Source organism: Python bivittatus, unplaced genomic scaffold (assembly GCF_059951505.1).
Source record: "Python bivittatus isolate LINGU-HERP-01145 unplaced genomic scaffold, Pbiv_v1 ctg000020_np1212, whole genome shotgun sequence".
Classification (NCBI taxonomy): domain Eukaryota; kingdom Metazoa; phylum Chordata; class Lepidosauria; order Squamata; family Pythonidae; genus Python; species Python bivittatus.
Genome location: NW_028277030.1, coordinates 121028098 through 121056074, shown reverse-complemented (window position 1 = coordinate 121056074; position 27977 = coordinate 121028098). Strand labels below are relative to the sequence as shown.

General features: G+C 40.1%; 3 protein-coding genes across 11 annotated transcripts in view; 2 read left to right on the top strand and 1 right to left on the bottom strand.

Annotated features, from left to right (window-relative positions):
* The window catches only part of PPP2R5D (protein phosphatase 2 regulatory subunit B'delta), a 64844-nt gene extending 45738 nt beyond the window's left edge, over nt 1-19106 (top strand). For 2 of the 3 annotated variants that reach the window (XM_088148197.1, XM_088148190.1), the window contains 6 exons: nt 1563-1733; nt 3003-3130; nt 3615-3716; nt 12447-12519; nt 13952-14068; nt 15978-19106. In XM_088148197.1, the coding sequence (XP_088004323.1) occupies nt 1563-1733; nt 3003-3130; nt 3615-3716; nt 12447-12519; nt 13952-14068; nt 15978-16115 (729 nt within the window). In that variant the 3' untranslated portion in view covers nt 16116-19106. Of the gene's footprint in view, nt 1-1562; nt 1734-3002; nt 3131-3614; nt 3717-10158; nt 10222-12446; nt 12520-13951; nt 14069-15977 lie in introns of those variants that run through there. The other variant, XR_015797459.1, reaches the window with a different exon arrangement.
* MEA1 (male-enhanced antigen 1) lies at nt 18980-23183 on the bottom strand. Of its 3 annotated transcripts, none has more exons than XM_015889943.3 (4): nt 23107-23183; nt 21022-21304; nt 20802-20907; nt 18980-19608 (listed from the first exon to the last, which is right to left on the bottom strand). In XM_015889943.3, the coding sequence occupies exons 2-4, from the start codon at nt 21292-21294 to the stop codon at nt 19445-19447; spliced, it is 543 nt and encodes a 180-aa protein (XP_015745429.1). In that variant the 5' UTR covers nt 21295-21304; nt 23107-23183; the 3' UTR covers nt 18980-19444. The 3 variants fall into 3 exon arrangements, with proteins under 3 accessions (XP_015745429.1, XP_007438836.1, XP_007438835.1); XM_007438774.4 differs by having other exon boundaries at nt 23071-23177; XM_007438773.4 differs by having other exon boundaries at nt 23008-23165.
* A 1317-nt stretch (nt 23184-24500) lies between these two features.
* The window catches only part of KLHDC3 (kelch domain containing 3), a 68147-nt gene continuing 64670 nt past the window's right edge, over nt 24501-27977 (top strand). For 2 of the 5 annotated variants that reach the window (XM_007438771.4, XM_025173539.2), the window contains exon 1: nt 24501-24653. The gene's annotated coding sequence lies outside the window, so the exon portion shown is untranslated. The other 3 variants (XM_088148234.1, XM_088148242.1, XM_088148231.1) reach the window with 3 other exon arrangements.

Here is a 27977-nt window from a genome sequence, read left to right as displayed (position 1 = left end):
GCTCCCGGATCTTCGAACCTCCTCCTCAGGGCTGTTAGAAACCTGCCGAGGTGGTGGAGTTCGGGTGCTTGGGCTTCGCGCATTTCGATCAGCCATTCTCCTGCCTTTTCGGAAAGCGCCCTGCAAACATAGATCACGTGTTCCATGTCGGAGGCGAATAGATGGCCAGTCTGCTCCATGCACAAGGTAACGTGAGCCATGAAGCTGGCCAATTCGTTCGGATCTCTGCTGAATTTCTCACTTAACCCCCAGCGCTTGAGAAGGGTGTCTTGGTTGCCTTGGGGAGGTGCGGCCGGCCGTTGGGCAGCAGGTGGGCGCACAACCAGCGCGGCTGGAGCAGGCAGAGGACCCCGGGCTACAGAAGCTGCTGGAGCTAACATCGCAGGAGGAGGGGGGGTGGCTAGCCACGCAGCTCCCAATCTCTCCTCTCCGTAATCTCGCTTTGCCTCGGGGCCCCGGAACATACCTGAACACCATATCAGGTCGCCCAGCCCTCTCCTTTCTTGTTGCATCATGCTGTTCTCGGCTTGCAGCAGGCTCACGCTTTCCTCCAAGGCTCCCATCCGGGTGGATTCTATTCGGCCGGTAGCCAGGGCCCAATGCTCTTCTGGCTCCATCTCTAGGAATGACGTTCCCCCAAACAGCTCTTCCCGGTTCCATACCTGGGCTTTGTGCCGTTCGGGGTCGCTTGGCGTGGGAAGGCGTGCGAAGGTTGTTAGGGTTTCTTCCTTCTCTTTGCAACCCCCCACCGCTCCTAGGTCAGCACTCGGCTCCTCCATTCCGGCAGCAGCTGGGCGTTTGGTGAGAGGGATTTCCACAGCAGGTTTCCCCCCCCCCCCGGTAAATCCCTCACTTGCAATAGTGAGACTCAACAAAATGTCAGAGTCTGCACACTCATTCCCAAAGTTCAGTAAATCCTCTGGAGTCTAAACAGTTCCATCAAAGATTTCTTTATTGGGAGAAATGCACAGCAGCTATAGTTTATTGAGTCTAATTCTACAAAGCAAAGCATTCCCTTTTTAAGCCCAAATTCCCCCTGTTCTCCTTTCTTTTCCCGCTTGAAATTCTTCACGCCTTGCTCTGGCTCTCACAGTTACTTGATCTTGTTGGCGCCTCTGTAGAGATAACAGCAGCACCTGGCTTGGTATCTTCTTCTCCCCGTTCTTCTAACTTCAATGGCAGGAACAAGCAAGCGGCCTGCAATTAACATTTTTACTGTTTAACCATTTACTATGCATTGCTAAACTAAATTAACAACAACTAAGGTTTCTAGCTTGCATAGATCCTGACAGCCTCGCTGGGGGAAGGTGGCATTATTATTATTATTATTGTTTAGATTTTTATCTCACCTTCTGTATCTATTTGTCTATCTTAAAAATCTTATTCTGTTCAGAAGTTACACATACAGGTAGGTGTACGGGAGGCAGAAATGTTTTATAAGTATTGTATATATTATGTACCATGCTATATGGGATGCATAATGTTGTAAAGATTTCTCCAAAACTAAAGGCTTCTAGACTACATAATCAGTTGTGCATAATCTGCTTGCTTAACTCTTTTAGGTGATAATGGGACTGCTAAAATTTTGGCCGAAAACACACAGCCCCAAGGAAGTTATGTTTCTGAATGAGCTGGAAGAAATATTGGATGTCATTGAGCCCTCTGAGTTCGTGAAAGTTATGGAACCTCTGTTCAGACAGTTGGCCAAATGTGTCTCTAGTCCACACTTCCAGGTATGTTGAAAGCTAGGGGAGATGGCAGCAGGTTTTAGTGTCTGTACTTGGGCAGAAAACAATTCTGATTTTTCCAAGCACGTTGGCAAGTAAAATAGGCAGTCGTGCAATAAAAAATAAAACTGATAACATTACAGAGTTTGGCTGGTGTGAGTCTTCCGGGCTGTGTGGCCATGTTCTGGAAGTTTTGTTTCCTAACGTTTCACCAGCACCTGTGACCAGCATCTTCAGAGTGCAGGAGCACAGACAGGACCCCACCCACCCCTCAATCCCCCCCTTTCCCCCCCTCAGATCTCTATAAATACCCACAAAAGGGTCACATCACCCTGGGCACAGAGAGAACTGCTCCTGTCTGTGCTCCTGCACTCTGAAGATGCCGGTCACAGGTGCTGGTGAAACGTTAGGAAACAAACTTCCAGAACACAGCCATGCAGCCCGGAAGACTCACACCAGCCATCATATGCCGGCCGTGAAAGCCTTCGACAATACATTACAGAGTTTGCTTTTTTTGATCGAAGTAAGTCTAGATGTACCAATCTCAGTCCAGTGAACCACTGTTTATTCTACTAGAATAAACATGGTGTCCACATGGCCCTTCTTTGCACACTGTGATGCAAACTTTGGTTTGACATTCTGCTTTGTTGTCAAATGAAAACAGTTTCCTGGTTTAACAACATGCTGTAGTTTGTTAAATGCTAAATGTTTGGCCTTGCGCTGCACCAAAAAAAGAAAAAAGGAAAGAAGGAAGGAAGGGAGGGAAGAGCAGAGGATCATTAATGAAAATAATTTAGCCAATGCCTTTTCATAATAAGGAATACATTTCTACCAATACATTTCATAATAGGGAATACATTTTCTACCATAGTTCATGTAAGGGGGTTCTCAAAGAAAAGTTGTTTGGGATGCCAAAGATTTATATCATCACTTGATATAATTTTTCCTCTTCCCATTACCCTAGAGGAGTAGGAAGAACATCTAGGACTGCTATATATTCCCTTAATGGGTATTACAGAAAGCATTACCTTCGAATGAAATAAAACTCTTTTACACTCACTATAGTTTCCTATTCTGATTTGTTCAAAAAATGAAGTTTCAGCTGTAAGGTAAGTTAACAAAATCTCATATATTCAGGATGAATTTTAATTTTTTAAGTATCCACTAGCTGATCAAGTATTTAAAAATTATGTCAAATTCATGTGCAACATTAAGAATTTTAAAAATATTTACTCTGTTCTGTTTTTAACGGTCTCTTTTTTATTATTTATACAGGTGGCAGAGAGGGCATTGTATTATTGGAATAATGAATATATTATGAGTTTGATCAGTGACAATGCAGCCAAAATCCTCCCTATCATGTTCCCAGCGCTGTATAAAAATTCCAAAAGTCATTGGAACAAGTAGGTATTTTAGTGTGCCTTGAGATAAGTGAAATTTCAAATTAGGGATCTCCAGTGTGTTCTTCTATCAAAGATTACTGATGATATGCTGATAATATTGCTACATTTAGTTTATGCTCATGCATTTTCACCATGGGTGGTTATTGGAAAAATGCAAGTAAATTCAACGATTAATGAATATGCTGCCTCTGCCCTATTTGCATAACTGCAGCTTTTTTCTTGGGTTAATGGGATGTGAGTGTATTCATGCATACTAGCTTTGGAGCTAATTTAATTTTTTTTTTCAGTCAGTACTGAAAGTTTTAATTGTTTTCTCCCTGGATATCTTTGGAATGGCTATTTGACTAATAAATAGATGTGTAAGTATAGGTGCTAGGAATTTAGAGTGTGGAACATTCTGTTTTCCTCAGGGGGTGGTTTTCATCCCTGCCAATGTGTTTTGGAGATAATTTAAATAATTTATCATAATTTCTGTCTTCTGCAGGACAATCCATGGGTTGATCTACAATGCATTAAAGCTGTTTATGGAGATGAACCAGAAGCTATTTGATGATTGCACACAGCAGTACAAGGCAGAGAAGCAAAAGTAAGTACCGTATTTTTCTGACAATAAGACGCCCCCATGTACAAGACGACCCCCACTTTTCCAACCCAAAATTAAGAAATCAATATTTTAAAGATAGTGCAGAACACATTTTTATTTAGTAATTAGTTAACATTTACCTGATGCACTCAGTGGGAGGAGGTCCAAACTGTCTCTCTGCAGCTCTATTTCCAGGCTCTTTTGCATAACTGATTACATTCAAGCATGAGTGAAACTGCGATAGCTTGTCTCTGCAAACAGCCTTCCTCTAATTGGCTTGTTCAGCATCAGCTGATGTCAGTTACATCAGGCTCGTGATTGGAGGAAGTCTGTTTGGGAGACAAGCTATTTCACTCATGATTGGAGGCTAGCAATAGGAGGAAGCCTCTCTGCAGAAACAAAGTATGGGCAGTTTTGCAACTGCGCGATTCTCGGCTGACTCCCTTGAATAAGACGCCCTTCAATTTTTAGGGTAAGGATTTTAGAAAAAAGTATCATCTTATAGTCGGAAAAATACGGTATTTTTCCTGAATAGTAGCTAGATAGTAGCCAATCCTGTGAGTGCTGAGATTCTCCTCCTTGAGATAACAGTGAATAACCAGAATAAAAAAGCTATAGCAATCTGCTTAAAACTCTCTGCAAGTAAGGCATGCCACTTACCCTCATGGAAGAGGAAATAAGATGGGCTGGAACAAAATACAGATCAAGAAGCCAATAATTAAAATGTCTGAGAAATTTAATCAGTGATAAGTTGTGGGAATGTGGGCTGTTCAGAAATAAAAGAAGCTACTAAAGACTTTTTAAAAAAAATACAGGTTTTATAGGTTTTTTTTTAAACAGAGGTCTTCTCAACTATAAAACTAATGTTAAAAAATCCCAAAGTTAAAAAATCCCAAACAGCAGCATAATGCCTTATATTGGCTGTAATTCCACTTGAACAATGTCTATATTAATACCTTAAATCAATTTCAAAGCAGCACTACCAAAATCATTTAAAAAGTGCTGTCCAGAAGAAATAGTTCTTTGGCCCTCTTGGAAAACCTGTAAAATGAAAATCCCTTTGCAAATCAGTAAGAAAGGGATTCCACAGTCAGAACTACCATTGAGGTGGCCTTGATCTTCATAATGGGTCTTCACACATAGCTTCAAGATCAAATATGTAGATGGAAGATTGTTTAAACATTCAAGGTATTTATATGTAGATGAAAGTCATTTTCAAATAATATGATTCCAAATCATTTGGGGCTTTCTATAAATAATCACCAGCTATTTCAGTTAGTCTTGGAAACATACCCTTATTCTATATTCCTTCTCCCCTTCAACAGTTGAACAGCTGCATTTTCCCCAGTTGAACTTCCCTAATTCTCTTCAAAAGCAGCCCCATGTAAACCACATTACAGTGGCCTAGTTTGCATGTCACCAGTGCATAAGTAATGAAGATGGATTTAACTCATCTAGATATAGTTGCAGTTGGCTTACTGATCGAAGACAAAAGGTTACATTCTAGCAATGTCACCTGTACTTCTAAAGCTTTGTGTACAGGACATAAGTTTATAACCTCAGGCCTTCAGGGCAATAATGGTTACATACCTTAGTTTCGATGATTTTCCTCTCTGATAGTACATTTGAATTATTTTGATTGTTTCCAGCATGTTCTACTTCTCAGCCCCAAACAGTCTCCAGCTACCTGAGTCCCTTGAAACCTTTGAACAGGTATCTGGAGGCCATTTTGCAGTTGAGAAAACAGCATATAAATGTTTTAAAAAAAACAGGAATAAAGTCCTGAGGCACCCCATGAATGAGAGGTGCACATACACATGTCCTCAAAAAACTTAGAAGCAGGTCTTAAAAACTTTCAGAAATTGTTATGAATATTTTATAATATTCATTGAATATTATATGACATACAGTGGGGCAAAAAAGTATTTAGTCAGCCACCAATTGTCCAAGTTCTCCCACTTAAAAAGATGAGAGAGGCCTGTAATTTTCATCATAGGTATACCTCAACTATGAGAGACAAAAATGGGGGAAAAAATCCAGAAATCACATTGTCTGATTTTTAAAGAATTTATTTGCAAATCATGGTGGAAAATAAGTATTTGGTCAATATCAAAAGTTCATCTCAATACTTTGTTATATGTCCTTTGTTGGCAATGACAGAGGTCAAACGTTTTCTGTAAGTCTTCACAAGGTTTTCACACTGTTGCTGGTATTTTGGCCCATTCCTCCATGCAGATCTCCTCTAGAGCAGTGATGTTTTGGGGCTGTCGCTGGGCAACACGGACTTTCAACTCCCTCCAAAGGCTTCCCATGGGGTTGAGATCTAGAGACTGGCTAGGCCACTCCAGGACCTTGAAATGCTTCTTACAAACCCACTCCTTCGTTGCCTGGGCGGTGTGTTTGGGATCATTGTCATGCTGAAAGACCCAGCCACGTTTCATCTTCAATGCCCTTGCTGATGGAAGGAGGTGTTCACTCAAAATCTCACGATACATGGCCCCATTCATTCTCTCCTTTACACAGATCAGTCGTCCTGGTCCCTTTGCAGAAAAACAGCCCCAAAGCATGATGTTTCCACCCCCATGCTTCACAGTAGGTATGGTGTTCTTTGGATGCAATTCAGCATTCTCTCTCCTCCAAACACAACGAGTTGAGTTTAGACCAAAACGTTCTACTTTGGTTTCATCTGACCGTATGACATTCTCAAAGTCCTCTTCTGGATCATCCAAATGCTCTCTAGCAAACTTCAGACGGGCCCGGACATGTACTGGCTTAAGCAGGGGGACACGTCTGACACTGCAGGATTTGAGTCCCTGGCGGCGTAGTGTGTTACTGATGGTAGCCTTTGTTACTTTGGTCCCAGCTCTCTGCAGTCATTTACTAAGTCCCCCCGTGTGGTTCTGGGATTTTTGCTCACCGTTCTTGTGATCATTTTGACTCCACGGGGTGAGATCTTGCATGGAGCCCCAGATCAAGGGAGATTATCAGTGGTCTTGTATGTCTTCCATTTTCTAATTATTGCTCCCACAGTTGATTTCTTCACACCAAGCTGCTTGCCTATTGCAGATTCAGTCTTCCCAGCCTGGTGCAGGTCTACAATTTTGTTTCTGGTGTCCTTCGACACCTCTTTGGTCTTGGCTATAGTGGAGTTTGGAGTGTGACTGTTTGAGGTTGTGGACAGGTGTCTTTTATACTGATAACAAGGTCAAACAGGTGCCATTACTACAGGTAACGAGTGGAGGACAGAGGAGCCTCTTAAAGAAGTAGTTACAGGTGTGTGAGAGCCAGACATCTTGCTTGTTTGTAGGTGACCAAATACTTATTTTCCACCATGATTTGCAAATAAATTCTTTAAAAATCAGACAATGTGATTTTCTGGATTTTTTTCCCCATTTTGTCTCTCATAGTTGAGGTATACCTATGATGAAAATTACAGGCCTCTCTCATCTTTTTAAGTGGGAGAACTTGCACAATTGGTGGCTGACTAAATACTTTTTTGCCCCACTGTATATAATATGTCATATTCAGTGACATATAGAGAAAATTATTAGCAATATGACAGGAGACTATTCATATTTACTATATTTAATTTCACTTTAAAGGTAACTGAAAATTAAGTAAAACAAGCCTAGTTTTAGTTTTGCCACTATATATTATATTCTGGAGCACATCTCCTAACACATCACCCTTTGTTCAAAAAAGGTTATCCACTTCTGCCACAGGCAGAAAGTCATGGAAATGGAACAGACATTTCCCAGCATTGCCTTTTATGACCATTTCTCCAGGAAGGACAGAAAAATTGCTTCTTCAGCTGAGCCTGTTAATGCTAGTAAATTATGGATGGTATGGAAAGCCAGTGAGAAAAACCAATAGGATTATAATCCTGTTGAGTGAGCAGGTAGGGAGAACAAACAGGAGTTTGATGTGGAAGTTCAGTTTAGGAAAGAAGACAGGCAGAGCTAAGGAGAGTACTGATTGCTCATTGTGTGCAATTGGAACATTCTGCTGAGCTAGTTGATGCAGCTTCAGGGAACTGAAGTGAGTGAACTTACTGATCAAGCAAATGGGAACTTGGTAGGGAATGCACCCAAAAAACTCCATGTTTCCTCTGGAAAACTAGCAACTAGGGGTAGCATGTGGGCTATTTATGGATCATTGTGCAGAGGATTCCACAGAGGCAAGGTTTTTTTTTCCTTTTGTTCATCTGAGGAATATGGGAGATGGAGAGAACTACATTCTGCAGGGAGTGTACCTTATTTGTTGCACATGTGTGCAGGCTCATTGCCCTCATGGAAGAGAAGGTGAACAGGCTAGAAGTGAACCTGTCCATCCTTCAGTTATCAGGGAAGAGGAAAGGTTATTGGATTAGACAAAATAAGTGCTTGTAGGAGGACAGAGAGATGGAGGAATGTACCTCAAGGAAACCAAGCTTGTCTGGAAGAACGTTTTTCTTTTGGAGTTTCAGTATAGATTCCACAGTCTCTTTGTTGATGCCATTTCAGGACCCATGGATGAAGACCAGCTGCTGCAAGTCACAAAGACAGGAAAAGGACTTTATAGGCTCTTTAATGGGAAGGATTCTTGTCTCTGCCTTGAAGAAGTGGGGAGGGGGAGGAGGAAGACTGGGAACTCCTTGCTAAGAAGGACCAAAACAGCAGTCAGATAGTTTGTCAAAAGACGTGTGCAGCCTTCCTGGGGCTCACATTTGGGATGGTATGGAAAGGCTTTCAAGATTCTTTTTGTGGGAAAAATAACACAGCCAGATCCTGCAAAGGACTGTGAACAGGCAGGACAATGAAGGAGCTGGGGCCACAGGTGATGTTTTCTTCACTCCTTCCTGTCAAAGAGAAGAATTTTGGAAACAGACTATGGAGATGGTTTCAACAGGGATGGTTTGGATTCTTTGATCATAGATGTATTTATGTTGTGAGATGGGCTGTGCTTCTTCAGAGCTAGGAAGAATGTGTTTGGAAGGTACCTTATAAACCTGATCCAAAAGTCTTTAAACTGAATTCTGTGCGGGAGTAAGGGGAGAGCCCGGAAATAGTTTTGACACCAAGTATTGGGAATGGAACTGAGAGGTGTATGCTCATTGTGAAGGCATCCAATAATGAGTGCATAAATACAGGAAAGAATGGATTAAGGTATATGACCCAAAGTTTCCAGTGTCTCTGTACAAATTCACAGAGTATGGGGAACAAACAGAAAGAACTAGAAATGTTAACGTAGGGAGGCAATTATTTAGTAGGCATTACTGAAACCTAGTGCTATGAGGGGAATACATGGATTGAGAGAAATAAGCCACGCAAGAGGGGAGAAGTGACATTATGTGAAGGAAGTGCACACATGTGCAGAGATCCAAAAAATTTGCGCATGAGGCTCCGGTTAGGGGTACCGTTAAAGAATACAAAGAAGAGAAAACAACAAAGCAGCAGTCATGGGAATGTGCTGTAGATCACCAAGCCAGACAGAAGATGTGGATAATTTCTTTTGAGCCATATTACTTTCAGGGAGGAGGTAATAATGAGAAACTACCCAGATGTCTTTTGGAAAACCAACCAGCCAAGATTATGAGATCCCAATATTTTCATAGTGGTCTTGCTGACAGTTTCATTTTCCAGAAGGTTGAAAAGATAGAGGGATCTAACTAATAGAAAAAACCTAGTTGAAAAGGTGAAAGCAGTGGGAAGGAAGTGACCAATCACCTTAGTTTCAAAATGCCATGAAAAGGAAAGTGGGAACATAGGCCAATTTCAATACTCTTGGAGATCTATTAGGCAGGATCCCATGGACAGAAATCCTCAGGGCAAAGGGAGGTTTTGGGACTTCTCAAAAAGAAAATACTAGAATACGGTTGTACGCCATTATATTGAGAGAAAACATGCAGATGCATAGGGAGCTTTTGATTGAGCTAAAAGTTAAAAGGGACAGGTATAGGAAATGGAACATAGGTGTAAGGCTGTAGATATGTGAGAATGACCTTGGGAGACAAGGAAAAGCCACAGCCAGGGTACAATCAGATAAGAGGCAGCTTAGCCCACAGGAGGAATGTGGGCATGGCAAAAGAAGGCACTCTCCCTAGTTTCTTGGGCTGTAAAGGCAAGGGGGGAGAAATGTACTTTGAATTGCAAGATTCTGTTAATGTAACCTTACAATAAGGTAGAATTAGTTCATCTGAGCATGCTTCCTGTCTGGACTACCTCGCAAGGCTGGCAAAGGACCAAGAAAGCATACCAGGAAAGGTAGCTAATATCTACAGAAAGGCTAACGCACAAAAGGAAGTTAGGTTTGCAAATTGAAAGTAACAATATGCCTTTTTTGGCTATGTCAGTAGAAAAAGGAAAGGGTGGGCCCGCTGCTTGGAGAAGATGGCAGGATGGTAACAAATGATGGGGAGAGGGCAGAGCTCCTCAATTCCTCCTTTGCTTTGGTCTTTTTCTCAAAGGGGAACTGTGTTCAAATGGACCTAAGCAGAACAGTTGACACAAGGAGGGAGTGGCAACCCAAGGTAAGTAAAGAGATAGTTAGGGAGCACCTGACTAACATGAATGAGTTTGTTTCCAGGACCCGATAAATTCCATGTGAGAGTCTTAAAGGAGCTTGTGGATGTTATCTTGGAACTCCTTTTTGTGATGTCTGAGACATCATAGAGAATTAGTATAGTGCCAGTGAATTGGAGAAGGGCAGAGAGGACACTGGTATCTATTAACCAATCAGCTTGTCATTAGTACCAGGCAAAATTCTGGAAGAGTTTATAAATAGTCAGTTTGTGAGCATTTGGCAAAGAAGGTATTGTTTTGCTGTAGCCACCATGGATTTACCAAAAACAAGTAATGCCAAAAAAACCTTTTTTAAATAGATTGACTAATTTAGTTGACTATAGGAAGGCAGTGGACATAGTGTATCTTGGCTTCAGGGTTTCTCATGGAATACTAGTAGAGAAAATAATGTGCCAAATGTGGACAGGACTACGTTCTCATTGCACGGATACAAAGATGGTTGAGTGATCATACTCAATGAGTGTACCTCAGGATCTTGACAAACTGGAAGTAGATGTTGAGTGGGATATAGTAGGCTCTTTTCTGGGCTTTATACTATTCAGTGTATTTATAAATGACTTGGATCAAATGTGAACAACACAAAGCTAGGGGGACAGCAAAGACTTTAGAAAACAATATCAGGATTCAGGAGTAATCTTTGTTTTTTGTTGGTCAAAAGCCACATTTAGAATATTTCATCCAGGTGTGAACACCACATTTTAGGAAGGACATTGACATATTGGAACATGACCAGAAGACAACAGGCAAGATGATAAAGGTCTGGAAGGAAAAAACTTATGAGAATGTAGCTGCCCTCCAATATCTGAAGAGCTACCATGCAGAGGATGGGGTAGATTTCCTTAATGTTTTCTAGAAGTCAAGTAAGAAACAGTAGTTTTAAGGAAGCAGATTTCAGTTGAACATCAGCAAAATTCCTTAATGGTAAGAGCTGTTCAAACAATGGAACAGACTGCCTTGTGAGGCAGTAGACTCCATTGGAAGTATTAAACAAAAGCTGGATGACCGTCTGTTGGGGATGGTGTGGTAGTAGATGCATTCACTGGAGATGAGGTTGGATTAGATGATCTCCAAGGTTACTTTGAACCTTTACATTCTATGAATCTAATATTTGTTTGCCAGTGTAAATCATATTGTAGTATTACCATAGCAATCTCCATATAAGAACAGGCTGGAAATTTTATGAAGTCAAACTGAATATTACCTGCCTTCCAAGTCCACCTGGATTGTATCCTATAGTGGCTTTGTACACATTGAAATACATAAAATGTGACAGTTTTCATTGCTGCTTCATATTCCACATGTTTTGGCAGGGTTCCTCAATCATCAGAGACAACTTTTGGGGGTGGGTTTGTGTAAGAGGGATAGGGAAAGAGTAGGTGCCTCACTTTGCACAAGTGGAAATGTATGCTAGTATTATAGTTACCAGTAGGTAGCAAGCAATTAATTCTGTGCAGCCCTTCTTCTGAATTCTGCCCACACTGAGAAGCATAAACTGCAAATCTGTGAATGCTTCTTGGGAATAAGAAATATAACGGTCTTCAATTAGCAGTTTGAAAACAGTTTAAAAGTTTATTATATTTATTGTAGCATATGTTTTTTGAGCTAATTTTTACTTCCAAGTAAACATTTAAATTTCTGGATTTAATAGCTTCATGGTCCTTGGCTGGCTCAGTTCCATAAAACTACTATATCCATATGAGCATTTGATCTGTGAGGTTTTATGAAATCAGGGATAAGTTCCCCTGAGAGAGTAACTCAGAGATGAGAGACAGGGGTTAATGTCTCTCACATGATGAAGATTTGAGTTAATAGGATTGGGTGAAATGAGTGAACTGCTTTTGTAGGGAGGATGGGAGTGATTGTGGCCCCTCTGAAACCTGGGATGAGAGAACAAAGTAGGAAAAGATGTTACTTTATGAGATATGTGGGGAGGATTTTACCTTTTTCTAAGCCATCTATCTATAAACCATCTATAAGCCATCTATCTGTGAACAAAATAAGAGTGGGGGAGGGAAAGGAAGTGAAAGTTCTTAGATTTGAATCCTGTATAATGTGGGATATTCTAACGCTTTTTCAGGCTTTGTTTTTAGAATGGTGTAACGTGCTCTGAGCTCTGGAGAAAGAATAGACTAGAAATTTAAATACAAAAAAGTAAATTTCTTTCCATCTTCAGAGGGCGGTTCAGATTGAAGGAAAGAGAAGAGATGTGGCACAAGATTGAGGAGTTAGCTCGCCAGAATCCTCAGGTAATAGTTATTATGATCAGTACATGATGGAAGGTTTGGAAATATCCTCACATTCCTGTTTTTTAGGTAATAAGGCCAAATACTCTTACCATATGGAAACAACTTTGTGTTTTATTTGGGAAAATGCTGAACTAAAATCTGTGTTTAAATCTGACTACGACTTTAGCATGTGGTGCAAGAAGTGTTACTCTCAGCTTCTGTTTCCTGTGTATAAAATTGGAGTGTAAAGACCAAATCGTGGTAATAGGGGTCACATCTTCATCTGATGGGGTTTTGGAACTGATGAGCATGCATCTGAACAGTTGCTAAAACACAAACTAAACTTGGTCTAAGTTTTTCTGGATAAGTACCAATCCTAGCTTTGTTTATTCAGTCTGGCACTAGATGAGTGCTTCATAAGTTTAGTAAGTTGCTACATCAAAGGAATAAATGTGGGAAACTGCTGTTGTAGTCCATCTAGCTGAGTACTGTTTATGCTAACAACAGGGTCTGTAAGATTTCTTAGGTGGAGTTTCTAGGGGTAAAATCTGGAATCATTTCTACACATAGCATGTGATTTATCACTGACCTGTTGCTCTTCCCCAGAGTATTGAGCTACTAAAACAGCAGATATTGTTGCTTATCTAGTTTCTGAAAATAAGTTCATTTATATTGTTTTTACAAGTTACTGCTTCTCCATGTTTGACTCTCACAGAACTGGAGCAATATATAGATAACATTTCTCCTATTACCTGAAAGGCAAGAATAGCCATCTTTATAGGGAAAACATATTTTAAGAAAAACTCAGCTCAAAATACACAGCTATGAAGTACCACATTTCAAATGGACCTTTTTAAAAATGTTTTTCATAATAATGCCAACTTAATTTTAAGAGATACAAATTGGTATCAAGGATAATTTTATAGTATTACTCCTGTATCATTGTACCCTTTTATATGGAATATATAATATACCCTCCCGGTGTTAACTCTTGTAGGAACTCAGACTTATTCACACATTGATTCCTTTAATTCAAAGCCTCTTGGAATATTGAATAAAATCCAAATTTTGAATAGGTAACAGCTGCATAAATGTAAAGTAACAACTGTGTTGTTAGGTTTTTTGCTATTACGGGATCTTTTTGATGTTTTGATATTGTAGACATGCTGCATTTCACTTTTCATTATTTGTTTAATTGGGATTCTAACACCAATGCAAGAAATAATCAGTCCCCTTTATTGTAAGGGAATATGTGAAATAGGGATGAAAGTTTTCAGCAACTTTTATATCCCCAAATCTATTTCACAAAGGGGACCATGAATTGTAACTGAAAACATTAGTGTTATATCCTTTTTTTCTTTTGGGATCTGTGTATGCGTGTAAACATTTGGTGTTCCAGTACTTGAGTTGCTGAGCTTGCATTCCCATTTTTCTGTGTGCTGTGTTCCTGCAGTACCCCATGTATTGCGCACCCCCACCTTTGCCTCCTGTTTATTGCATGGAGACGGAGACCCCCACTGCAGAGGACATACAGCTACTGAAGAAAACGATGGAAACAGAGGCTGTACAGGTGACTTAATTATATAAACCTGGTTGATCCAGAGCCTTTCTGTAGCATGTAGTTCCTGGTAACTAGTTTCTCTTAAACAAGCAAGCAAATTTTGTCAGACCCTTACCTGGCTCAAAGGCAAGCTGGTCATAAATGATGGTTTCTTTGTGAAAAGGCAGAATGGGTGGAAAATAACCCTTAATTCTCAAATGGTCTAGGAAGTGTGTGCAAGGATTTGTAGGCTTCCACAGCTTAAAATTAAGAGACAATGGTTTTCAAAACATCACACTGGGTGTATTTCTGACTGCTGCAGGTTTATAAACTAACCCAGAGTTTCTGAGCAGTGGACTAGCTGATGCCCCGAAAACAAAACACCCAGACACAAAACCTTTCCAGTGCATTCCTCTACCTGCATTCTTTTTAATGGTTTTTTGACAGTGTTTTTATTTGTTTTACATGGCTTTTTAGAAAGAAATATATAAATATTCCAGTAACTGTGAAATGTACTAACATTCACTCAGATGCACCTAGGATTAAATAAATACCTATCAGGAACTAGGAAACAGACTACTTTGTAACTAAATTACATTTTGCATGAAAGGACAAAATCAATAGTTCAAGAGAAGAGACAGAAAGGAGATCAACCTATAGCATTTGGGATAGTCAAGTTACATATTTAACATTTCAACAAAAGTATTTTCCCTAATGGTGACACTCCTTGAATTATGTAGATCAGTGACACAAATCCAGTGTTGATGCATTCCAAGTCACTCATAATTACATTTGGCTTCTGAATGGGCTAAGTTGGGGGATCCACTGAGCTTAATACTGGCAGAGGAGTATAACTTGCTGCTCTTCTGCTCCTACCTTCTGTACTTGCTCTGTTTCCTTTTACTTTCACCCCTCAACTAGCATACGATCAGCTATTTTTCTCCTATCTGAATTTGTAACACCAAGCTCTTTCTGGAAAGCTCTTTGAAAAAGTTTGTGTCATCACTTCCCTGTCAGGAGATTTTTTTAAAAAAATTGCATGCCCACAGATTAAGTCCTCTGTTGCCAGAGAAAGCAAACAGAAGTAGAGTTCAGAAGTGACAATCTCTAATAATATGAGTCAGAGGCAGAGTTCCCTTTCTTTTCTGTGACATATGTTTTGGAGCTTCGGTGGTCCCATTTTGTAAAAGATAAGTTAAAACAACAACCGCACAATATGTGGTTATATTTAAATTTCTCTACCAAGATCCTCTGGCTGGTATTTCTGCTCGCTTCTTAGTTTCAGTGTTGCCCATTTGTAAAATAGAATGTTGTCTAGATTGTTTCTTTCATGTTGAATTTCATTATCATTGCTGTGTGGGTATATTGATCTGTAATCATTGACTCAGCTTACTTTCTTTAATTATTAGCTTATTGCACACTTTGTTAGTATTTAATTTCTGACTGTGGTACTTCTTCAGTTGTATTGTCTGTGTGACATTGTGCCTGGATGGTATTACTTGAAGGTTGGTGCCTTAAAAGGAAATGAAATAGCTAAATATCTTAGATTAGGGAAATTTAATTGGCGGCCTTCCAAATATTGCTAGAGCAAAGTTCTCATCATCTCTGATAATTGCTGCCAGGGTTGATAGCTGTTAAAGTACAACATCATGTGGAAGATCACAGACTGTCCTGCCCTGCTTGCTTAGTAATTTCTACATTGATTTTTGTATTACGAGTTGTAGACTTAGTGGCATCTGTGTCATCATCTGAAAACAGAGATTGGGTACAGTGGGCAAGTAGGTGTTCTAGAGACCTGGGAGCTGCCCCTAATTAAACCCAACTTGGCCATGATTTAGTAAACTATATATAGTACCAAAGAGAAGAGGCCAAGATATCCCTTGGGAGAAGTTCACAGATCCTAAAAACTGTCTTTAATTTACTGTGTATTTGTGTTTAGATGTTGAAAGACCTGAAGAAGGAGAAGGTTTTGCTGCGTCGGAAATCAGAGCTTCCTCAGGATGTCTACACCATAAAGGCTCTGGAAGCACACAAGAGAGCAGAAGAATTTCTCACCTCAAGCCAGGAGGCACTCTGACGGGCTAGGGAGCCCCTGGAGGGTACACAGAAATGCACTTTGTTCTAACATATAGCTAGGGAATGAACATGGTGACCTGTGCCTGTCCTCCACTCCATTCTTATCTTTCAGGTTCAATTTGATTTTACATTGTACCTCATATCCCACCACACTTTCACTTACTCCTGCTTTAAATCTTCTTAAGGCTGTGTTTTGTGTGCACGTGTGATGGGAGCCTAGCAACCTGTGAGAGTATCATTCCATTGCAGGGAACATCCCAGTTCCTGATTTTGTAAAAAAAATCTTCTGCAGTCCCAGGACCAAAGCATTGAGAGTTCATCTGTTTGTCATGCGGAGCCTTTGATTGATGTCCCTTATCATACACAACCGTGTGGTCTGCATAACAGAAACTTTATGTCCTATTGCCTAAACAGGTCAGTACAGGCCATTTTCCCTTGGGAATAATGTGTTATCTACTCCCCCCCCAACACTTAGAATAAATAACTAATATGATGGAAACTTCAGCTGCTTTTGGTCATTATGAGTATGGGTGATAATTTTCATCCGGTATCCCTGAAATTGTGTTTGCGTTAGCAGCTGTGCATAATTCCAGATCCAGTGATCTTGATAATGCTTTCAATGACATGGTAGTTTTCACCTTCCAAATAGAGGCTTGCAGTTGATCTATGTGCCTGGCAGCTATTGTACAGCTGCTGCATGAATGTGTCACTTGGGTCTTGCTTTCTGTCTGTCTTTGTTAGAACTGGAGTGAGAGTAGCTGTTAAGCACATTCTCTACTAATGCCAACCTTCCTTTCAGCTGTTGGCTTTTAAGCTCTGGCAAATCCTGAATAAATAGCTTTACGCATTTTGCATATTGAAAACCAGAGGAAAAATTAAATAATACAGTTTCAGTTTCCATTTACCAACTGAGCTAGTCCTTTCCAGTTAATCCCTCTCCCCATTGCTAAATTTCTACTCCCATAATCTCCCAGCCAGTATAGTTTTACTAGATTTCACTGTGTTTGTGTGGGTTCCAGCTGTTCTAGCCCCAGCATTCCTCTATTCGGGAAACTCAAGTGCAAGATGTAGCAAAAATTCACTTTAGGGAATACATAAATTTAGGGTATTGACAGATTCCTTTGAAGTATGGCTAGCCTGAATGTAATAGTTACATTTGTTTGATAGCTTGTCATAGTTAAAAAGTTGCTGACTTAATTTGGATCATGGAAATCACAGAAGGGAAAGCCTTTACTATTCTATGCTTAAAGTTCCTGTGCTCTAGCTTTGGAAAATTTGTTTCTAATGAACTTTTTTCAGATTTTGGTTTTATCCCTTTACTGCTGTGTTAAGGCCTCCGTTGGTGAGAAGCAGTGGAATATCAGAGAAGTAATTATTTTGAATTGGACTGCAAGCCTTTTCCCACCCCATTTCATCTTCTTCTTCTTAAATCTTCATGTGATGTAATTTTGTCTTGTCTACTTACTTATACCATTCTGTTTCCACTGTATCTTGAATAATTTGTTTGAAGTTTGTTACATTTCATCTCAATATTCACCCATTTCACCCCTTCAGAGACATTTTTTAACTCTTAGAAAACTGAAATTAAAAAACAAATGGACATTTGCCAATTTTCCATACTGATACTCAAGCCACAGGCTGGGTTCATATATCATGCTAAGCTATTATTTTAATCACAAATTATTGAATAAATTGCAGTGCCTGGGCTTACCCATCATGCAAAACCAAACAAATTGCAGTCTGACATATTGCTCCTCAGTACTCTTCTCTGTGGAATTCTTAATTTTTCCACCATTTTTGTCCCCCTACTAACAGTCCATCAGCATTTCATGGTCACTGAGCACGTTTAGTCTTCACTGGACTGTTTCTGGAGTTCTCACAAGCTTCTTTCCCTCCCCCAGAGCATTTTTACTTTGGCAACCCTTATTTTGTGCATGGTAGTTTTTTAGCTACATGAGGACAGGCACTTAGAATTGAGACTGATGTTAGAATATATGATGATGCTAACCTCCACTGTCTGCTGCCAAAATACTTTCAATATTTGTTGTTCAAGATGCTCTGTCTGGCTGTAGTTTCTCATACTAATAAGGACATCTTTTAATCCCCTTGCAAGTTTCCAGTTGAAGCAGTAAATGGAAGAAAATTAAACAGGGACTTTATTTGATTTGCAAGATGCCCCTGACAGTTCAGTGACAGATCAAACAAACATGAGGCTTCACTGAGTAACTTGCACATTCAACCACTGGTCTTTCAAAGTGTGGTTTAGCTGTGGGAGGAACAAAAGTAAACTTGGAGCTCCTCAACACCAAAATGTGATTGTCTGCTTATCTATTCCCTCTCAAGGTTGGGCTTAGTAAATGAGAAGGACCATAGGAAATTATCTTCCATTACCCATATGTATGCTACACAGCACTTCTATGCCTGTTACAGTTTTGCATAGGTGAAGCAGGGCTGTAATTGAGCATCATATGCTGTACACTTAGATGTAAATATAGGCTTTGTCTAATCTTTCTTTGGGATCAGGGAACTTGTGTTTGGGACCTAATATTAAAATTTAGTTTGCTGCCAATTCATTTGAGTGTCCTATGTATCTAAATATCAAAGAAGCTGTGTGTAAAAGAGGTTAAAAAAAATCACACTTTAAGCCAAATGAGCACCTCAGCTACACAACTTCCAGTTATGCTCTACCTTAATCTAGCTCTACTTAAAAACCTTGCGTTTGTCCCTATTTCAGCTTTTACCTTTCCTACTTTTTACATGAACAGGGTTGGAGCTGCCTCTTTCATGTCTTATATAGCCCTTCCCAAGAGGGGGAAAAAGCAACTAAGTGATGCATTCACTCCCTGGACACAAGTATTAAGCTGCTTTACAATTCATTATGTACATATGGTGTACTTTATTTCAGTAGAGTATTACATAGTATGACAGTGTTGGATTTTGTACAGATGTCCCTGTATGTACAGAACTAAATAAAATGGATCTCTTGAAAAGATGATACACTGGACTGCACCTCATGGCCATGTTTAGCTCTTTAGCCCGTGTGTTATATGAAACAATAGGTAGTAGAGGAGAGGAGAAAGAAGAGACTAAACAACACAAAAGGCTTTTTTTCTTCTCAAGATTAAGAAAACAGCCTCATAGTTATAAATGCTTACTGGTGATGACCTAAGTATTACAGACAACTGATTTTCAGTTTTACCAGATGAATTGACAGGTTCACTGCTGGAGAAAGATGAAATATCTACCCAAACGTTTAGAGAAAGATAGCTTAAAATAGAATAGCTCTTGCTTAGCTGTTTTCTCTGTAGGCAGGGAGTTCACCATGGTTCTTCATTTCCATTCTGGCTTAAAGCCATCCTGACTTTGTCTGTCTTGCAGTGTTCGTTGCACCATATCCTGCCACTGCTCATCTGATATCTCATTGGCCCATGCAGGGATGCTCAGTGTAGGGAGCTTGATTCCAGCCATAGTCCTTTTCACTAACTCCACATGTTCTAAAATCAAAAGAAGGCAAAGGGTGAGAAATAAACCCCAAACATAAGACAAGTCCCAGAGATTTCTATATTCATGTAGTTTTAATCTGAATGGATAAAGGAGCAACTTACCCAAGATGTGAGGCAAACAATTTTGTGTTTTACTATGCATCAAACATATGTGGCTCAATGACCAGACACCATCCTGATTGGAATGGTCTTGAGTTTAAAGTTTTGTCATTCAACATAAAGAGACTGGTCTAATTAAGTAAACTAGTATGAAGAATTGGAAGACCAGAGATGATTTCTGGTCCATAAATCTTATAAAAGGGGAAGATCAAATAGCTACACAACACAAACTGTCTTTTTGTTTTGTTTTGGCATGCTGCTGTTCTGAAAATACCATTTACTCTGCTAGTTACAGTAATATCAGAGAATTGCTACAAGATAATCTGAACAGCTGGAGATGAAATGGCATAATAGCTACTACAATATAGACACTTTGCTTACATTAAACTATATTGTGGTTGGGCTTAGAATGATATCCAATCCTAGAATGTGGCTGACCTGGCATAGAGCAAGGGAAAGAGATTAACCTTCCTTATCCTGCTAATGGCTATGGCTTCCATTGGGCAATTATGCCCTGTAGTTTTGTTTCCAAACAAAACAAGCTTTAACCGATGGCTAGCCACCACAAAAGTAGATGTGATATAAGCTGTATAGTGGCTTCACATATAACATTAAGCCATAGTTTATTTTTACTACTAGAAAACTACAATTAGCTATGTACATTAACATAACTAATAATTGTTTTCCAGTAGTAAACAATCCTAAATTACAGTTTACAAAACACATGGCTGAGTTCACGGACCCCCCTAAGCTAAAACCAAGTAAACCACAGTACAGCTTAGCATGAAATGTAAGTCTCTATATGCAAACATACCCACAGTGTGCAGGATTAGGTAAGGAGAAATTAGGTTTACACCTGGACTAGTTCTAGATTGATAACATCTAAATTTAATACAGAGAATTGTAGAGATGGAGTAACCGTCTTGGCTGGAGAAGAAAAAGTAAGTGACAATGAGGAAATAGACTGCAGCTTTTTATATGCATAGATATATAAAACATATTCTGGTAGACTATCTGCACTAAAGCTCTGGAATAAAGTTGCTACAATCTACCAGGACATGAAGTTGGACATTTTGTTACATTACCTGGATCCATGGGGATTGAGTTGCGACTGCTTTGAGCTACAAGTCTCTCCTTCTCTTCCTCGTTATCACTGTCGACAGGTGGGTCAGGCAGATGTAGTCTCATTGCCTACATATGATACATAGGGCATTAAAATTATTAAGCAAAAGGTAAAAACACATGTATTAATTTTCTCCTGGTAGCATCACTTCCCACACAATGTCTTTGGAACAAAATTGCCACCTGAAGTCGCTCATTGATGTCAAAGGCTGGTTCCATGCTAGGTACTGTTAATTCATGTGTTGCTGGTCCCTGATCCGGTTCTTGGTTCAGTGGCTGGTACACGTAGCCATTATTGATACCTTCCTCCTCCTCCTCTTCTGGTTCTTCACTACTCCATTCCCCAACAGGATCAAGAATTCCATCAGATGGTTCTTGAAGCCCCAACTCTTCATGCTCATTTGGACAGATCCTCTCTGGACCCATTCTCTGTGTAATTACTGGCTCTAAGGCCATGCAACTGGATCTGTACAGAAAAAGGAACTTGATCTCAGCACCTGGCATTACAAAAGTAGTGAATGTGATAAATTATTGGGAAAGACTGCAGGGAACCAAGCAAGAGGTATCAAATCTTCTCCCAGCAGATTCCATTCTAAATTATCACATATAATTAACACCTTAAGTACTACATGAGTCAGTAGGTGTTTAGCCTGTTTTTCAGAAACTCATTGCTTCTGTCATTGATGAATCGTTCATATGAGCTATAGAGATACAGCTTGTTTATCACTGTTACAATTCATAACCACAGGACTGTGGAGTGATTTACAAAATACGATTTTACTTTGTTATCTATGGCCAGTTTTATACATGCTATGCTACAGCAGTTTTTAACCAGTTTATTTAATAAACCACAATAGGCAGGGTTCACAAAACATGCCAATGCAAAACCAAATAAACTACATTATAGCTTCATGCAGCATATGATTCTAGCCTCTAATAAAATCCAATAGTCCTGCCAAACCTGTGATACCATTCTCCTAAGCAAACTCTTCAGGAAGAGTCTTCCTGCTACTCAGAACATCAGTGGAAGGTTGGTTTCTTCAGTCAGTTTGAATACAGTAATGTAACCATTAAAGCTTATTCAGCTGTTAGTATTTCAAATTTCAGTCTATTGGGAAATTGTAATAAGTGCACATGGGAAGGGACAGAATAAAACCTGTCCTATTTACTATGGTAACTGGAGTAGAATTAACCCATGTCAATATCTCCCAATATACTCTATTTTCCTCTTCCATGTTAGAAAATAGCTGCAACTCATTCCTGTAGAAAAAAAGTGAAAACCCCCACATAAAAGACATTATGATTTGCATAAAATATTTCTAGAACCCCAGCAGTGGGTAGCAAAGCCAAAACAATTTTAAAATACTTTTATATAAAATTATTGCACAAAATATCCCACTCATTCAAAACAGCAAAATTCCTAGGTTCACCATATATTTTATTATAAAATAGGCTCACCAAAAAATGTGCAATAACTTTGGTTTTAATATGCTAGAAGACATACTTAACTTTGCAATACATTAATACTTCTCCCCTTTACAAGATAAATATACCTGTTCCCAGCAACCTTGTTTATCCTACAAAGGTAGAACTAGACCAAAGCCTATTTCTAGCAGCCAGTGGGACGTCCACAAATACCATATAAAAGAATACCTATCTAAAAATCCCCTGCCCGCCCTCAGAATAAAGATGCTGGACCAGCATTTAACCATCGACAGCCTCCTTTCCCACAAATCTTGTATCTATTCCCTTTTAATACCGCCCAAACTGATGGCCATCACTATAGCTTACGGCAGTTTTTTTTTTAGTTTAATTACAGACAGTGTGAAGTTATTTATCTGGATCTCCTCGAATTTAACTTAACTGATGACTCCGAATTCTCGTACTGCGGCAGAGGGAGAAAGCCACGATAGGTATCCATGATACGTAGTTTTATGCCTCTCTTATAGTTCCCTTTACTAGCCCTTTTTGTCTTAATTAAAAAGCCTAATCTACCTTTCAGGGTTGTTCTAGAGATTAAAACAAGGTCATACATGAGAGAATATTATTGATACTTAGAATTGCCCTCTATATTCCCATATTATCCCCAACGAAAGCCTCCATTTCCAGCATCGCCTGCTCATCCCATTTCACGCTTTACCAATGGGCGACATAAAGACTCCCTTGCACCTGCTAGAAAGTGCTGTCAGCAAACACCATCACCACCACTACAAAATCCTCTTCTCTCCTCACCAACACAAATTTCACTCTCTTGTTGTAAGACCGAACCTAAAAGGTCTTCACAGCCTCACCCCCGGAAGCAAGGCACATCCGGCCATTGAAAATGTCGTCATAGCTAAATGCGGCGGGAGGATTCGTAACTATGACAACGCGGCGCCGCGCTGTGAGGAGGCTTGACAACGTCGTTCGCTATGTCTAGCTCCGCCCCGCTCACGATTACGTCCTTTCTTTTTTTCTTTTTTGCGGTCTGCAGAAGCGCTGTGATAGGTAAGGTATTTGTGATCAGTTCTGCAGAAAAGAAAAAAGAACATCCCCGTGAGCGGGGCGGAGCTAGTCTATATTAGAAACCCATGGCAACTGTTTTTCGAGATTACTTTGAAAATGTGAATTATTAGCTCCCCTTTTCCCTGATGAAAAGCATAAGGCTGGTGCTGCAAAACACACTGTTCTCTTTAAAGGCATCAGAGGGGAAGCTTTATACTTTAGCTGCCAGCTTTGGAGGCGGAAGATGTGCATCAGGCCACAAGACATAGTTGCTGGCCTATGATCATTTCAATAGGCTACATAAATTCCAAGTCTCAAATTGTTGGAACACTGTTATTAGCTACTACTATCCTATTTATCAGACAAAGAAATGTAAAGGTGGCTTATTTTTCAGCTACCTTAAAAGTATAACCCTCTCAAAGTAGTTTACATAGTAAAAACAGCCTAATGCAATAGTGAAAAAGCAACAAACAACAATTAAAAAAAAAACTAGTTGGTAACATCCAGCCCAGAGGATACTAAAATTAATGCAAAGCTGCCAAAGTTTAAGGTCCGGACCTATGTTCAACAACATATGCATAATAATATTATTACAGATTTTGTCAATAAAGACAAAATAACATCCATGTTTCTATTCTTACTTAGAACAAAATTAAACTGTGTTAAAAAAATCCAGCTTCTCTTTCACCAATTCTTAACCATCATATTTGTACAACAGAGCCACGTCTAATTTTGTGTGACTAATCCATATTAAATGCCTGAACTACAAATATATAGAATCATAGTGTATAAACGGGAAGGGATCTTACAAGTAATCTAGTCCAAACCCTACACAGGAATCTACTAAAACATCTTAGACAACTCAGATGGCTATCACCTCCCCCTCCTTTAAAACATCAAGGGAAGGAGGAGTGTCCAACACTGTTCTAGGCTAATTTTTCCACTGCTCAACAATTTCATTGGTGGTTAAAGATAATCTTCATTCAATTATTGCAGGTAAACAGCGATAAATAGATGAATTTCCCATCTTTTCAAGACGTACATTTGAGGAGAGAAACATTTTTTCCTTATATGCGCTTGAAATTTTTCTCGTGCAATCTTAACCTTTAAACGTCGCACAAAAGTAGAAGACTACATTTCCCAAGCTCCTTCAGTGAGTGGGACAACCCCCGCGCTTACGCGCCGATGCTGAACTCAGGCTGGGCCTGGATGAGGGAGAGGGAAAGAGAGATTGAGTCGCCTGAGGAGAAAGCTGGACTTACCCGGGCCGTTAGAGCAGGTGTGACCCTTCGGGGCCGCGGGTCGGCCCCGCTCCCCTCTCTCCCGGGCAGGTAATTCTGTGAGGTAGCAGAGCGAGACTGGGTTCCTTCAGAGCCGCTGCTGAGGAGGACGCGGGTCAGCCAGGGTTCTGCCGCGGGGCAGGTGGGCAAGACGCGCGTTGGCGGCGCTGGGCGTTGGAGGTGCAGTCAGACAGAGAGCGTTGCTCCGCTGGGCAGGATATAAGGGCGGCCGAGTCCTCGTGGCCGTCAGTTGCTGGGATGGCGGTGGAGGCGCGCCTCAAGGGAAAGAGAATAGTATGTATGCCGATATAGGAGGGAGACCAGACCACTGAGGGGTGTGACAGGACAGGCGCCCATTGTGAGCACTGAGAATCCTAGGCTAGAGTCTTAAAGGAGGCATCTTGGCCTTATTTTATCTGGGGCCTTCCAGATGGCCTGAACTGGAGCTCTCAGCATGTTCCCCCAGGGTCGTTGGTGAGTTAGTATGAATTAACTGTTTTGTGTGCTGACTCACCCAAGACATTGTGCTGGCTGAGGTGGAGTACCAAAAACACCCCCTCCGTAAATCAAGGTATGCAGTACCCAACATCTGAATTATTTTGGTTTATGGAATAGAATATCTAGCAAATACTTTCTTCATGCATACAAACATACATACCCAAATAGGATGACATTAAAAGAAATCACAATTCACTGGCCAGTGATGTCATCAATATGAGATGCCTGTGCATCTTTAATCATCTCTAATGAATACATCTCTCTTTCCCAGATTCATGTGTAAATTAGTTTTTTAAGGGATATTTGCTAAGAACGTATTTTCTACACTGGAATGCTTATGACTTTTGGGGATCTTTATTCAAAAAAGAGGTGTTCAAAAGGAATTGCCAACTTAACGTTATCCTGGTGATTTGAACACCTATCATTCCTGATCAAGGCTGTGCTGGCTGAGTTGGATCCTAAAGGATCTGGACACCAAGTGTCCAGATCAAAACTGTGGCATCTAGAAGTCTTTCTGTTGTGATTTCCCCCTTTCTGCCAGGGTACAACATTATGCTATTACTTTGTTTTTAGTTGTTTGCTCTGTTGTTAATTGTTTATGTATTGAATATGGTACTATCAGTATCCATGGTACCAATATACCCAGAATTTATAATCTATAAACAATGGGTACCACAACAGAAGAGAAGGGAGTGAAAGGGATAATGAGGGATAATTATGGGTAAATCATATACAGTGGTACCTCGGGTTATGAACTTAATTCGTTCCGTGACTCTGGTCGCAGCCCGAATTGGTCGCAACCCGAAGCAAATTTCCCCATAAGGTTCAATGTAATTACCGTTAATCCGTTCTGGTGTGGAGGACAGGGAGGCGGCTATTGCTTGGAGGGAGAGTCCCCCTCCCTATGACCACGTGTCAGGGGCGGAAAATGGCCGCGGACCACGTGTCAGGGGCGGAAAAATGGTCACGGACCACGTGTCGGGCGGAAAATGGCCGCGGACCACATGTCAGGGGTGGAAAAATGGCCGCGGACCATGTGTCGGGCGGAAAATGGCCACGGACCACGTGTCGGGTGGGAAAATGGCCGCGGACCATGTGTCAGGGGCGGGAAAATGGCCGCGGACCACGTGTCAGGGGTGGGAAAATGGCCGCGGACCGTGTCACGGGAGGGAAAATGGCCACGTATCCTGTTCGTACCCCAAGGAGGAGTTCGCAAACCGAGGCAAAATTTTGCGGCCGGAGCTGGTCGTAACCCGAAAAGTTCATTAACAGAAACGTTCGTAACCTGAGGTTCCACTGTATTTAGTTATACATACTTAGGAATGAGGATAAATCAGTGTGGATGATACTTTGGATAAGTAGGCACTAAAAAGTGTACATAATCTGTCTGATTAGAAATTTACATTTCATCCATTGGCTCATGCTAGAAATAGGAATTTTTCTTCTTCTGGATAGCAATACCTTTATTGCTATTCATATTAAAAAAACTTCCTTGTATTCAGTTTTAATCCCAAATAACTAATTTGCTAGAATTCAGAGAAATAGAAAATCTGCTCTTTTATGTGATAACATGTACACACATAAATATTTTGTATATTCTCAGATAGAACAGGTCTGCAAACATTAATGTTTAAGTATTCTTATGCATTTTCTGAATATCATTATCCCTAGAAATCTGAGATTTGGGAATGGGCTATCAAGCGTGAAGCAATACATATGGAATGTTCATATAACTGCAGTTGCAGTTGAGTCAATATAAAAATTTATTCTCAGTTTGCAATTTGAGAAAAACCATGTAATGATGCATGTGTGAATGATTGTTATATTCCTAACTGAAGCCAAATAACATTTTATATCATATAAGAATATTTGCACTTTTTTTACTTTGTATTTAAATCTAAGCATAAATCTTATCTGTGGAAAACAAAACCCAAGAACAGTATATTGGATTCCTTAGTTTCCTTTGCTGGTGTTAGGATTCCTTGAAAGAAGATCCTCCATCCAGCAGAAGGGAAAATACATTACTTTCATTAATTTCCACTGTCCTGTGAGACTTCTTCTGTTCCTTATAATCTACTCTGTAGCTAATAATAGCACTAATACATTTTTATTTCATGCTATGTTGACCTGTTGTATGTAGTTTGTTTCTAGTTATGGGACTGTTGATTATAGTATATTTGTATCTGATTTTCCCTGCTGTCTGGTCTTATTGTGAGTCTGATACATTGTTGAAGGAAAACTGCAATATAGTTGAAATGTCAAACACCTTTATTCATCAGATCAAAGTGCTTTGCTGAATTGGATTTGAGCGAGGAATTCAGGACAAAAAGTACTCTCGGAATGAAAATAATGTTTCTTTAATAAGAAACCAAATGCATACATTCTTCCATTAAGAATTGTTGTATAAAGTAGTCACAGTTTTTCATTAAGAATTTTCAGTATAGAGAAATATCAGTTGAATGTACGTCTCATATACAGGTAGTCCTCATTTAATGACCACTTGTTCAGTGACCATTTGAAGTTACGATGATGCTGAACAAGGGGGACTTGCAACTGGTCCTTGTAGTTGCAGCCATCGCAGCATCCCCGCAGTCACGTAATTGGGTGCTTGGCAACTGACTTGCAGTTACAACATTGCAGTGTCCTGCAGTCACATGATTGATTGCCATTTGTGGCCTTCACTGTCAGCTTCTGACAAGCAAAGTCAATGAGGAAGCCAGGAGGAGGTCGCAGATGGCAATCATGTGACCATGGGACGCTGCAGCCCTGTGAGATTTGCCTAACGATGGCAACTGTCACTGCTCGAACTGCCATTGTAAGTCAACAAGGTCACATGACATTGTACTTGCCAACCATGTCGCTTAGTGATGGAATTCC